At 32.3% G+C, this 13,392-nt stretch overlaps 1 protein-coding gene across 1 annotated transcript in view; it reads left to right on the forward strand.

Annotated features, from left to right (window-relative positions):
* LOC108907619 (nephrin) overlaps nucleotides 1–8,681 on the forward strand; it is a 372,803-nt gene extending 364,122 nt beyond the window's left edge. Inside the window, exon 14 of the mRNA XM_023457403.1 lies at nucleotides 8,373–8,681. Within this exon, the coding sequence (XP_023313171.1) occupies nucleotides 8,373–8,663 (291 nt within the window). The 3' untranslated portion in view covers nucleotides 8,664–8,681. The remainder of the gene's footprint in view (nucleotides 1–8,372) is intronic.
* The last annotated feature ends 4,711 nt before the right edge of the window (nucleotides 8,682–13,392 follow it).

Here is a 13,392-nt window from a genome sequence, read left to right on the forward strand (position 1 = left end):
TTTTATTTTAAATTATTGCACAATTATAGCATTCCAAGATTTAAAATGTATTTTTTTATCATATTTTTAGCACAGGGGTGATTTATAAGGGTTGAAAAGTGTTATGAGATACAAATTCTTTCATAAGCAATGAGGGAATTTTTATTTTAAATAATTGCACCGTTAAAGCATTCCAAGCTTTTAAAAAGTAATTTTTTATCATTTTTGTCAATACAGGGGTGGTTTTTAGGGGTTGAAAGGGAAAAATTCTTTTATTAGCTGTAAGGTAATTTTTATTTTAAATAATTGCACAATTTAATCATGCCAAATCTTTAAAAAGTAATTTTTTATCATTATTTTTTGCATAGGGATAGTTTTCAATGGTTAAATAAAGGATCCAAAAGATCAAATATACCATAAAACATGTTCGAGAACATGGAACATTATTTAATCTTTGTGCTTGGATAAGATTTTTATCAATAAAATGCTTAAAACTTAATTTTTTAAATTTTTTTCACGTAGGGGTAGTTTTTACCCCTAAAAAACAAAAAGCGTCAATCGGGATTATGTTACTTTTGAACTTGAGCCTAAGATGAGCCATATTCTAAAATTTCATGCAAATCCATGCAGTTTCAAGGAATTCGGAGGTTACAGCTGATTTTCAGCTTCAATGACTGTACTAAAGATCAATTTGAAAATATTAAATGAGATATCCAAATTCTATTTTAACAGAGCATAAAATTTTGGTGGCTGACTTGGATTTGACGTTCCCCTCATGTTGCAATATCAAACTAAAATCAACTTCATGTCAAATAAATTACGCTAATTTTAAGACGTCAAATTTTATGTCGGAATCTGAGATCAAAAATTTTTTCTGCCTTATTCTTGCCAGTCATTTGAATGTCATCAGCATATTGTTATCCTACAACTTGTACTTGAAATTTTTTTTTTTTTTTAAAAGACCGAATCCTGAAAAGTTATCGGGATGTGAAAATCGTTTTGAGACACCCTCTATGTACCCATAATTGTAAAGTAACATGTCACATGATGTATAGTCTTTCCGAAGTCAGTTGAACATGTATAAAAACACCTAGCAATAAAATTTAATGAGTTTCGTAGACGTCCCTGAAAACGTTTTCTGGTAAAGGTAAAAAATTATAATAATTTGAATATAATATTTAGAAAATTACCTGGATCACACCAAATTCCGCATTGTTGCACTGCACTGCTAGGCCATTTGTTGACAACTGAATTTATGACCATGTCGCCCAGTGCGGCTGTGTTTGTGCCGCGTTTGCCCGCGCACTCATTCTTCAACTGGGCGACCAGATATGTATATGGGTATGGCTAAATAAATACGTATGGGAACAAGTTTTTCAAATATTTCAATGCCGAGTTGTTGCGTCAGCGACCGAACATGGTACATACTGCCAACCTCTTGGTTCTTCAATTGAGATCGGAAAGACTATACGTCATAAACATGTGCGTTGTATGCATGTTAGAATATATTTTGTTATTGCATTTAAAACAGGTACTTATGTCCTAAATGTTTTTATAGTAGTTGCTTTTTTATTTATTAAGTGTTCCTAACTGCTCCTTTTTATTTTAGGGACGTTATACGCCATTCCCAGATATTTTTTAGTTGTAAGTTTTGCAAAATATACGCACCCAGCTTAGCTAATGCACCCTATTTGAGCTTCAAATATTACTAATGATAAAGTACCTATCAAAAGGTATAAATCAATCATATTTATTAAATAAACCCATTTAGAGTAGCTTTCATTAATTTTTTCAAATTTTTGTTCAACCCCTCAAGAAATTACAAGCTTTTTAATATTTTGGGTAAACATTTTTCAAATATCTGTAACTTGGTAAAAACTAAAGATATCATATCACTTTATTTCATTTTGTTCATTTTGAGATGTAGTTTTATAAAAAAATATATAAAAATAATATATTTTTAGTTTTTTAAGTTTATTTTTAACCAAAAAATTGCTTTTTGAAACAGTGGCGTTTTTTTTTTTCAAAAAATTCTCAAAAAAATCGTTGGAAAAATTCATGAAAGCTATTGCCCGTATTTGCTTGCCTTATTCCGGCTGTACATTCTTGTTACACTACTGAAAGGGCACGAAAATTATTCCATATTTTTCTATAATTTTGTGCATAGAAATTTTGTCTTCAGGTACCAACTAATCGATCTTATGTGCATAAAACGTGCCACAGTATTTTGCATTCGCTCCTGCTCCTGCATGTACAGGAGCCCTGTTCAATATTCATAGTGTTAGAGGTATGCAACCGAATAATTTGCATAATATACGCAGTGAATGGGATATTCTAGGTGACGTGGCATTTTCTGTTTTTATTCAGTTTATGTTAAATGCAAAGCGATGTAATGTTAACAAAATCATTAGTATAAAAGAACTAAAGAGAAAATTAGTTTTGGTGGTTGTAAAATAGACACAAAATAAATTTATAAATATATTTTTACACATTTATCAAACTAATTATAAATATTGTAAGTATACACGTTTCTTTATTGCACCCTAACTATTATATGATTGGTGTTAAATTTGACAGACTGAAAGAAAAGGACAGGGATGATCTAATGACAGCAGTTATACAGGATGTTCTGTAACGAACGGATCATACTGTAATGGGAGGTTACTAGAGTCAAAATAGTTCGTTCTAACTCGACTTACTTTAGTGCAAAAATTAATAATTACAAACAAACAGAGGGTCAAAGTTGAAGAAAAATCATTTTATCGTATATCGTGATGCGGAATTCAAATTTGATTAGCATTTTGACATATTCTATAGGTGGTCCTACGTTTCTCAACTTTTTTGGTCCTCGTAGTATGCGATTTCTGATATCAAACAATGGTCTTCATACTTTTCTAGGAATAAAAGATATTCTTAGTTAACAACGCTAGAAGCATATGTTTTCGAGAAAAAAGGTTTTTCTCTCGAAAACGAATTTATTAATTAAAAACATATTTTTGTCATTAAATTAATTAATAATTGTATTAAAATAATTACATAAAAAAAACTATTTTAAAAAATTAACTACTAGCAAATCAGAACATACATACAATCAAAATTTTGAACAAAGAAAATATTGTCATGTGTAGATGCATAGGATTTTTTTTTCTGGTACCAATTGTTTAGTGTTTATTTTGAGTAAATGTTCAAAAAGACCACCACCACCATTTTTTTGAATAAATAAATTTCTTATAACGTTCAAAACGTTGGGATGCAAGTTTCTAACTGCATCTACAGTCCTTTGCCACAACTACCTCCAAAAGTAAAGTCCATTGGAGTTAAATCCGGAATACGAGATGTCCATGGATTGTCGGTTGGGAGAAACAGTATTCAGGTGATTCCGAACTTCTATCGGATAATGAGGTGGGGCTCCATCGTGTAAATATCGCATGTCATGACGATATTTAGTGGTCATCTTTCAAGAACTGGAATAAATCGTTACGAAGAAAGTTAAAATATATTTTCTGAGTCTCTCATGATGTTCAATACGGCCGATTAAATGGTCGTCAACTATTCTAAACCAATTGTTCATTTTAAACTCATGTTGAGAGTGCTGAAGCCAATTTTCATTGGAATTCTCATCTGATCAACGGTGAGAATTTTTAATATTAGATTAGATTATCCGTAGCCTCATCTGTGAACAAGATTTTTGAAGCAAAATCTGGATTTTGGCATTTCACAAAAATGTGCTGTTGGTAAAAAGTCACGTTCTAAAAAATTTTGTAAACGGATAAAGCTGTTGTTCATAGAACCAACTTCAACATTTCATGCTATTTGGAGAATACTAATATTTGAGTTTTCAGCAAACTATAGTGGTCGACCATTTCGATTACGACGGTTAGAGCTACCCGTTTCTCTCAATTTTTGGAACAACCTTGAAAATTAATAGCTCTCAATTCAGCATCACCATATACTTCCGTAAATGATACTTGGTCAAATTATTTTCTTTGACCCCTTGTATATTTATTATTAACTTTTGCACTAAAGTAAGTCGGTTCAGATTATTAGATTAGTTAGACAGTTATTTTGACCACAGGAGCCTCTAATGACCCATTTATTATTTATATTGTTGATAAAATGCTGTCCTTTTCAGATAATTTTATTTATTTGAATCGAGTTTGGATTGGGTTTTTGAAAAAGTGTCACAAAAATTTGTTAGAGCCCTTCGCCATTTTAACTCTCATAGGTTTCTGTATATTGCCACAAAAAAATTAAGTTGCAGCTGTGGATTAACAAACTTCACGCTGGTACTAATCTGCAAATTCAACACTCTTTACTAAAAAGCAATTTAATTAAATTGGAAGAGCGAACGCAACTGAATTCTATGGATTCAGTAAAAGTTAATTCTACTCACATAAATAAACATGTAGAGGTTTTTTCGTGTAAAGAATAAAATTTCTTAGTATATCTGAGAAAGTCGCGCAGTCTAACGACAGTGCAATTGCTCTCATCAAATCGATGATTCCTGCCTATAAAACTTGATATAAATTACACAAAATTACAGACATATGTCACTTCAAAAGTCACGCTGAACTAGAAACAGTGTACCTGTAAGAAAAACAGTTATAGCGTAGACCGAGATCATTGTTATATTACGCGTGGTATCTCCAACATTTAATATCCTACTATAGTCTCTTATTTAATGTATAAATTTTGTTACATATAGCAAGTACGATGTGTGTTTAACATTTATTCTGTATCAACATTATAATAGGTAATAATTAAAGTATCTTGGGTAACATGGCGAGTAGATAGTGTACTTCGCGAGAGCCACTGGTTCGAGAAATACGCATCAATCGAGGATCTAAATTATCCTATAACACCCGTGGTGCCTTCAGTGTTTACCGTTCTACTAATCTGTTATTTAATTCGATTTTTTTTACATAAAGTTGCCTTTATTTGACATTTAGAATGTATTGACACTATGGTAATTAAAATATCCTAGGTATTATATGGATAATATTGTTCGAGACTGTTATTTAAATCGAATATATTTTTACATATAGCTGTTATGACATTTATTTCACATTTAATCTGTATTGACATTAATAAACTTGTTTTATTTCCAGGGCAATGCGTTTTTAATTTGTTCAGGACGTTATGGATATTTCGTAATGCCTAGAGCGTTATTTCTCATTTAATGTATTTCAAAATACGGTGATTGTTACAAAATAATAGAATAGCGGGATATTAATAATTAGTTTAAACGCTTAGAGCTTTTATTTCTGCTTTGTGCAACTTAACCACAATAACAACTATTCCAGAGATATAATGCGATAAAATAGGGCAAGGGCAGACAATATGGAAAGGTTAACTACAGGTGCATATTAAAATGCACCCATGGAGTATTTTTATAGCAATTTTATTACAAAATGTAACGTCTGGCAGTCTTCCTAGACGTTTAGAGAAAAACGCTTCAATAAGCTCTAAGCGACATGGTACATTTATAAAAATAGAAATACTGTTATATTTTTAACACAATGATTAAAAGATTGAATACATTTTTTTTCGATCTTCTGTCTTTGTTAGGCCTTTGGAATACGTGGTTAAAATTAATGACATTTTGACTGAATCACCCTGTATAGATTACCATTTAAAAAATCAAAGGTGACCTTCGGATATACTTGAAGGGCTCTAGGATTTCTGTGAAAATAATAGTACAATATCGTCACCCGATTTTTTTATGCGACAAATAGTTTTCAAGATATTAAGGAGGTATATCGGGGTCGCAGGGAAGTGAGGATCGCAGGGGGGACTAAAACCCGCTACGAACTTGAAAAAATTAGATTCTATTGAAATTATTTGCGATAAACATTATCTATACAGGGTGTCTCATAATTAGCCGTCAACCCTGAACAGGCCGATTCTATGATCAAAACTAAGTAAAAAAGTTCATATGAACATGAGTCCGGAAATGCTTCCTAAGGGCACAGGGACCCATTGAAGAGGGAGGAATGGAAATCATTTTTTTGCAATATCTCTCAATCGCGTTGTGATAAATGAATGAAATTTGGTATACACAGCTAAATTTTGATGAGCAATTTGATGGACTAATCCATTTATTTCCACAAGGTCCATTGGGGTGGGTACGGGGGGGCCCTTGGTACTTTGCGTGTGTAACTTTTTCATCTTTGACTTTTTAACAAATTGGACAGCAAATTCCGTTTTCCCGAACTGTTTTACGTTAAAAAGGTACTCTTGTTTCAAATCGTTATCTTTAACGGTTTCTGAGAAAATCGCTCTTGAATTAATCCCACTTTGGTCAATTTCATAGTAATTTAAACAAAAAATAATAATAATAATTTTCCTTTCCTCTCTTTTCCATTTAAAGGATTAATTTTTATTTAATTTAATTTTTTATTATTATTTTTTTATTAAAATTAGATTAAATTTAAACAAAAAAATTTTTTTTTGTTTAAATTACTATGAAATTGACCAAAGTGGGATTAATTCAAGAGCGATTTTCTCAGAAACCGTTAAAGATAACGATTTGAAACAAGAGTACCTTTTTAACGTAAAACAGTTCGGGAAAACGGAATTTGCTGTCCAATTTGTTAAAAAGTCAAAGATGAAAAAGTTACACACGCAAAGTACCAAGGGCCCCCCCGTACCCACCCCAATGGACCTTGTGGAAATAAATGGATTAGTCCATCAAATTGCTCATCAAAATTTAGCTGTGTATACCAAATTTCATTCATTTATCACAACGCGATTGAGAGATATTGCAAAAAAATGATTTCCATTCCTCCCTCTTCAATGGGTCCCTGTGCCCTTAGGAAGCATTTCAGGACCCATGTTCATATGAACTTTTTTACTTAGTTTTGATCATAGAATCGGCCTGTTCAGTGTTGGCAGCTAATTATGAGACACCCTGTATAGCAAAGAAATCTACTCAATATGCACAAAACATACATATTGAAAATTAACAACATAAAAATATCTTATTTAAGTAGTTTTAAATTATATTTAATGAACGCATAAACACTATGTAGATGTTGCAACAGCGCTAATAATCGAGTGCAGCTGTACACACTGCGAACCTACAGACCTCGGACATCGGAGATATGGCGCGTCAAATTCGGGTAAAGATGCGTACGCGTTCAAAAATGTGTGTAAACTTTGTATCCTTTATTTAAAATCCGTAAATCATGTGAACTGTTAAAACAACGAAAATTATATTAATTTAGTTCTAAAGAAATGAAATGACACTCGCGCCCATCTCTCGTCCAAGTCAAAGAAAATGTTGGATGCAATTTTGAAGGTTCTGTGATAGAAATTACATTATTACTCACTGTTCGTGTTTTTTATCTCTATTTTAGTAATGTTACAAAAGTGTTGCAACTATAACTCATTTTTTAGATATAAAGTTTGCTTAGAAATATTTATGTTCCTTTGTTATTCTGTACAAATGCTTTTATCTCAAGTATTACTAATTATATTAACCCTAAATATTGCTGGGTACGGATTACGATGTTTTTATAAACCATTAAATATATTAAAAGGATTTATCAACTGTATTTTTAATTCCAATAAATATATCACATCTTCTTAGCCTTTTTTAATTAATTTAGTTTTTTAAAAACATTACAAAAAATAATCTGTTGTGGATAATTTATTTTTGATAACAATGTACATGGGATTTAGGAGAAATGTATATGTTTGAAATCAATTTCGTTTTTATCAAGTCTTTCAAATGTATCCCCTCCTAGCTGTCAGCTGATTGCGACGTTGCCACATTAATCTTCAAGTCAGAAATTGGTTTCTGTTTTTAATTAATACAGCTGTACTATGTCAAAACTTACATTAGTTTTACATCAAAAATAAGATAATACTGTGTACAATCATCTATGGAAAAGTTTTGTTTCACAATTTCTAGTTATGGGCAAAAAAAGAGCCGCACCATCCATCTTCGCCATATAAACCTATGTTAAAATGAACAACTTTCAACAACAATATCTCAAAATCTAGATTAAAAAATTTTTTTTTTAAATATGACGCACAAAGGGAGCACTGGGTAATACCCTATATAAATTTCAAGTACATTTGTGTATTTTGTAAACCCAATATACCTCCTTAAGTCGTTTCCTTTCAAATGGGACCCCTGGTATGGTTCTGACCAATAAAATTTACTCAAATGAAAAATGTTTTACTAAGTAATATGTTATTTTAAAACTAAATTAACGACTTTACCGCTTTTACATGTGATTTTTCTCTCGCTGTACGATACAGACTACAATAAACGACGACTCTTTTATTTATAAATTTTGCAAAGAGATTCTATCTTAACCCGCCCTTCTCCTAAAACCGCTGTTAAATTTAACCATAAACCGGTAACGAAACCATTGGTGTTGCAGGCCGTCGTCAGCGAGGTCACCTACGCCGAGCTGTCCCTGACACGACCAAACTCCCTGGAGCCTGTTAAAAATGGCGGCAACCAGTACGGCACCCTACGCAGTAGGGAGGACCCAACTATCTACGCTCAAATAGATCATAATAGAAGGCCACCACCGGTCCCAGCCAAAACGTCCCCCATGGTCTCGCCAGTGTCATCTATTTTTCCGGCTGCCAAGCAGGGATTGTACCACAGAGAGGTAGTCACCGTTCGAACGCCCTTAATGGGCTGCCAACAAGAAAGCTGTGTATAAAGCGCCGTGGGATTTTTGTAAATAGTGTGCATGGACTTGAGGTTCGGTGTGTAAAGGTGTCCCTGTAGTATTTGCCGGCCTTTATTGCGGAGCAGTGGTGGTAGTGGCGATGGCCTGTCGCCTAATCTATAGCCATCGATCTTAATTATGTCGGCTGGGTCGCTGCTCGTGACAGCATAGGCAGGAATTTATACGAGGTGTTTCGGAAATGACCGGATAAACTTCTGTGACAGATGTTGCTTAAGGAAATTAAAAGAAAAATTATTATGGAAACTAACCTTAAGATGTGTTGATTCCGAGACACAAGTTTTCTTGCCGAAGACAATATAACATGGGTATTAACATAACTTTCTACCCCCCTTATTCTTTTTTTGCCTTTCTGTCTATGAAGGAATAGTAAATTGCGATCTCATAGAAATGTAAAAAAATAGTTGAATGTTGCGTTCTCGAAGTAAAAACCAAACTTTTGATTTATCAAATAGAATACTCTGTATATTTGTCTTGTTACTTTGTTTGTTTTGACTCCTGTTACTTTTTTATTACAACGATATACAGGGTGTCGGGTACATACAAGTCGATTTAGCTAAATTTACCTCAGTTTAAAGTTGCTCCGTTTTGAAATCCTTTATTTTTATAAATTTAAAAGTCCTGAATTCGACGACCTTCATTACAAACAGGGTGTCGCTGAAAAGGATGGACAACGCTTGACCACAGGTTCCTTGGATGAAAATATGACTATTTAGCCAAACTTACCTATATACAAAAGTGCACGCCTACTGAGATATAGCCTTCTAAATATAGAATAGATAACCTATTTTTTTCAAATAATTTGAAAACTAATTTTCTTAGACACTTCAAATTTGGTACACTTATTTTTTTATATAAGGGCAAGGTAAATATAGAATTTGGAGAGAATACATATACAGGATGTTCTATTTCTAGTGCCTGTGCGCCACTGGCTATCCCGTAACTTTTTTGTATGTACGGCAATGACGACAGAATTTATATTTTTAAAAATAAGCACTATTTTAGAAGATTTTTTGCCTCTTACAAAATTTCGATATAGTTTATGGATTTCGAGTAAAATTGGCATTTTTTACACATTAAATAATATAAAATCAGTTTAAGATAAATAGAACATTCTAGTACGAGGTGCCATATAACAGAGAAACAAATTCATAATAATAATTAAAAGGTTATGTGTCAAGCTAGCGGTGATTTAATTTTAGCATACTTTGTTTTTTATTGCAATTTATACTTTTGCTGAAAAAACTGATATGTTAGTAGTTTTGGGGTATTGTGAAGAAAATTGTTGTGCTACTGTTCGAATATACGCCAATGACGACAGAATTTATATTTTTAAAAATAAGCACTATTTTAGAAGATTTTTTTGCTCTTACAAAATTTCGCTATAGTTTATGGATTTCGAGTAAAATTCACATTTTTATACATTAAATATAGGCAAATATTCCGATTTATAAAAAATAATTTATAACTGCAGCCTCAAAGCAGGGAATAATAATGAAAAAACGTCACATTAAAAAAAATAACTACACATTTTTGGTATTAGTATTACCAATCAATAAAATAAAAATCAACAGTAATATTTAAATAAACAATATCAACTAATAATGTAAGAAAGTCAACATTAACATTTTAAATAAACTAATATTTGTAATCACATTAAAATAATATCACAGTAAATGCTCAGTTACTTTCTTGTTCTTAAACGCAAACATTAGTTCTTTGAAAATTAGAAATTATCCAATAATTGTGCATTACCCCTCTCATAACATTAATTTCATTTTGTATTCTTTCCCATATTCGTTTTCTGTATTTACTGAAAAGTTATTTTAAACTGTGGTCCTCAACGCTACCCAAATGAAATAATTACATGGGTTTAGGTCCGGGGATCGAGGTGGCCATTTTAAAGGGGCATTATTTCCTCTACATATCCACCTGTTAGACCTTTAATAACCTGTAATACCTACCTGTACCCTGTAATACCTGTAACCTGTAATAACTGGCCTTTTAATACTCTATTAAAGGAACTTTTTGATAGCCAACCTCTGCCGCTAAACGTATTTTATTTACTTGAGGAATTTCTTCGGCCCTTTCCAAAATTTGTTCCTCCAGCTAAATAATTCCGGCCGTACATTATCCACGATTTAATATTACAGGTAAAAAACGTCCTGTTTCCCGAAGGCGTCTCTGGCATTAGTAAATGTTTTATGATTTGGAGTTCTTCGATTAGGAAATCTTTCAGCATATATTCGAACAGTAGCACAACAATTTTCTTCACAATACCGCAATACTACTAACATATCAGTTTGTTCAGCAAAAGTATACATTACAATAAAAAACAAAGTAAGCTAAAATTAAATCACAGTTAGCTTGACACATAACCTTTTAATTATTATTATGAATTTGTTTCTCTGTTATATGGCACCTCGTACTAGAATGTTCTATTTATCTTAAACTGATTTTATATTATTTAATGTGTAAAAAATGCCAATTTTACTCGAAATCCATAAACAACATCAAAATTTTGTAAGAGGCAAAAAATCTTCTAAAATAGTGCTTATTTTTAAAAATATAAATTCTGTTGTCATTGGCGGACATACAAAAAAGTTACGGGAGAGCCAGCGGCGCACAGGCACTAGAAATAGAACATCCTGTATATGTATTCTCACCAATTTCTATATTTACATTGCCCTTATATAAAAAAATATGTGTACCAAATTTGAAGTTTTTAAGAAAAACGGTTTTCAAATTATTTGAAAAAAAACTAGGTTTTCTGTTCTATATTTAGAAGGCTATATCTCAGTAGGCGTGCACTTTTGTATATAGGTAAGTTAGGCTAAATAGTCTTGTTTTCATCCAAGGAACCTGTGGTCAAGCGTTGTCCATCCTTTTCAGGGACACCCTGTATATTGTAACTGACTATTTGACATAAATTGAAAATCATGAAAAGCCACCTAAATTATTCAATAAGTTGCTGAACCAATATAACTTGATCAATTTGTTGACGAAATTATTGGGACAAAAAATCGCAAATGTAAAAGGTTTAACACTTTTTTTGTCCATATTTCTCTGATTTATTAATAGCTCTATCAAACATTACATGACTATATTCTTCTGTACATGTATGTAAAACACGTAGTCATCTATTAAAAAATGAATGAAATGAACCTTTGAAATGCAACATTCAAATGTTGTTCCAAGTACCGCCTTGATTTTAAAATGATGGTGTTTATCATTTTTTTGCAAATGTAAAAATAAAAATAAAAACTTGGATGTTACGTAAGTATCTCGAAAATATCTGTCACAGAGGTTTCGAACCTCATTTTTGTAACATCTTGTATAATAACAACAAAATAATTTGTCATACATCCTACGTGTTCCATTTTAATTGATACATGTGAATATCTCGTTAGTGAAGCCTAGGATCAAAAAATGGCCTAAGTGAAAGTTTTCTGTTCATTAGGGAAAACAGTTGCTGACCTTGAATTTGACATTAACCTTGAATTCCATAATTGAAAGTCTACTTCATAATTGAATAAATGGTATCCTCTTTTCTTACCTTGGAAATGGATTCGGCAAAAAAAATTACAGCCGGATGTGATCTCAACCTTGACCTTGGTGTCAATGTCAAGGTCACAACGTGTTCAAGGTCACAGCGTATTCATATGACAAGCAACCTCGGAGATTTCTCAATATGCAATTAAATTAACAATAGATTAATGAAACGCATAGGTATTGTCAGGAGCAAATAATGTGGAAAAAGGGTACGGGGGGGGGGACGAAAAAAGTGTTTCGTTACTCAACAAAGACATAACTCTGCTTGACAATTGAAAAAGACATATTTGAGTACATTACAAAGTAGGTGACAGAGTTATGGTGGAAAATTGAAAATAAATGTAAAAAATATTATTTGTGGACCATTGAATCACGAGGTCATTTCATTAATAATCCAGGGTTAACTCTTGATTTGATCTTCAAATGAACTTTTAATTTGACCACTTATTACTTTCCAATGTACTCAGATGTAGAATTTATCGCATTTTCAGGTTCCAGCCCCAGGAATACAGGTGCCGATATAAAAAGAACCAAAGTCGTCCTTCAAATGACCTTCAAGATTAAATCCTAGATCCACGGTTCCGAAAATCCTTAAAACCTTTGTAAAGGTCATCAAGGTCGATTTCTGTACTCGACCTTCAAATGACTTTGAATGTCAATGTCAAGGTCGTATCCAAGGTCATGATTTGAGTACCTTGGTGAAAATCTTATCGACATTGGGGGTTACATATTATGCCGAGGTTCTTTAGGGTGACGAATAATTTCAACTCGCTGTGACCTTGACCTTGACAGCAAGGTCAAAGTTGAGACCACACCCTGATGTAAAATTTTCTGCCAGATCCATTTCCAGGGTAAAAGATAGATGGTCCCATTTAAAATTATGAAGTTGACCTTCAATTGGCCTTCAGGTTCACAGTTAACGTCAAATTCAAGGGCAAAAAATGGGCCACGTGGTATATTGCCTAATTTTACTATTTTAATGTTATAATGAATGTATTATCAATGCATTTTTTTCCATTGCCAAGAAATGCGTCAACAATTTCAATTAAGAATCTATTTTTAACTTTCTTAAAGGTACAAGAAAAATTTTTAATTGACCCAGTTTTAATTGGCATATATTTATTTATTTCAATGTACGCCAATATCTTCC

Source organism: Anoplophora glabripennis, unplaced genomic scaffold, assembly GCF_000390285.2.
Source record: "Anoplophora glabripennis isolate ALB-LARVAE unplaced genomic scaffold, Agla_2.0 scaffold43, whole genome shotgun sequence".
Classification (NCBI taxonomy): Eukaryota; Metazoa; Arthropoda; class Insecta; order Coleoptera; family Cerambycidae; genus Anoplophora; species Anoplophora glabripennis.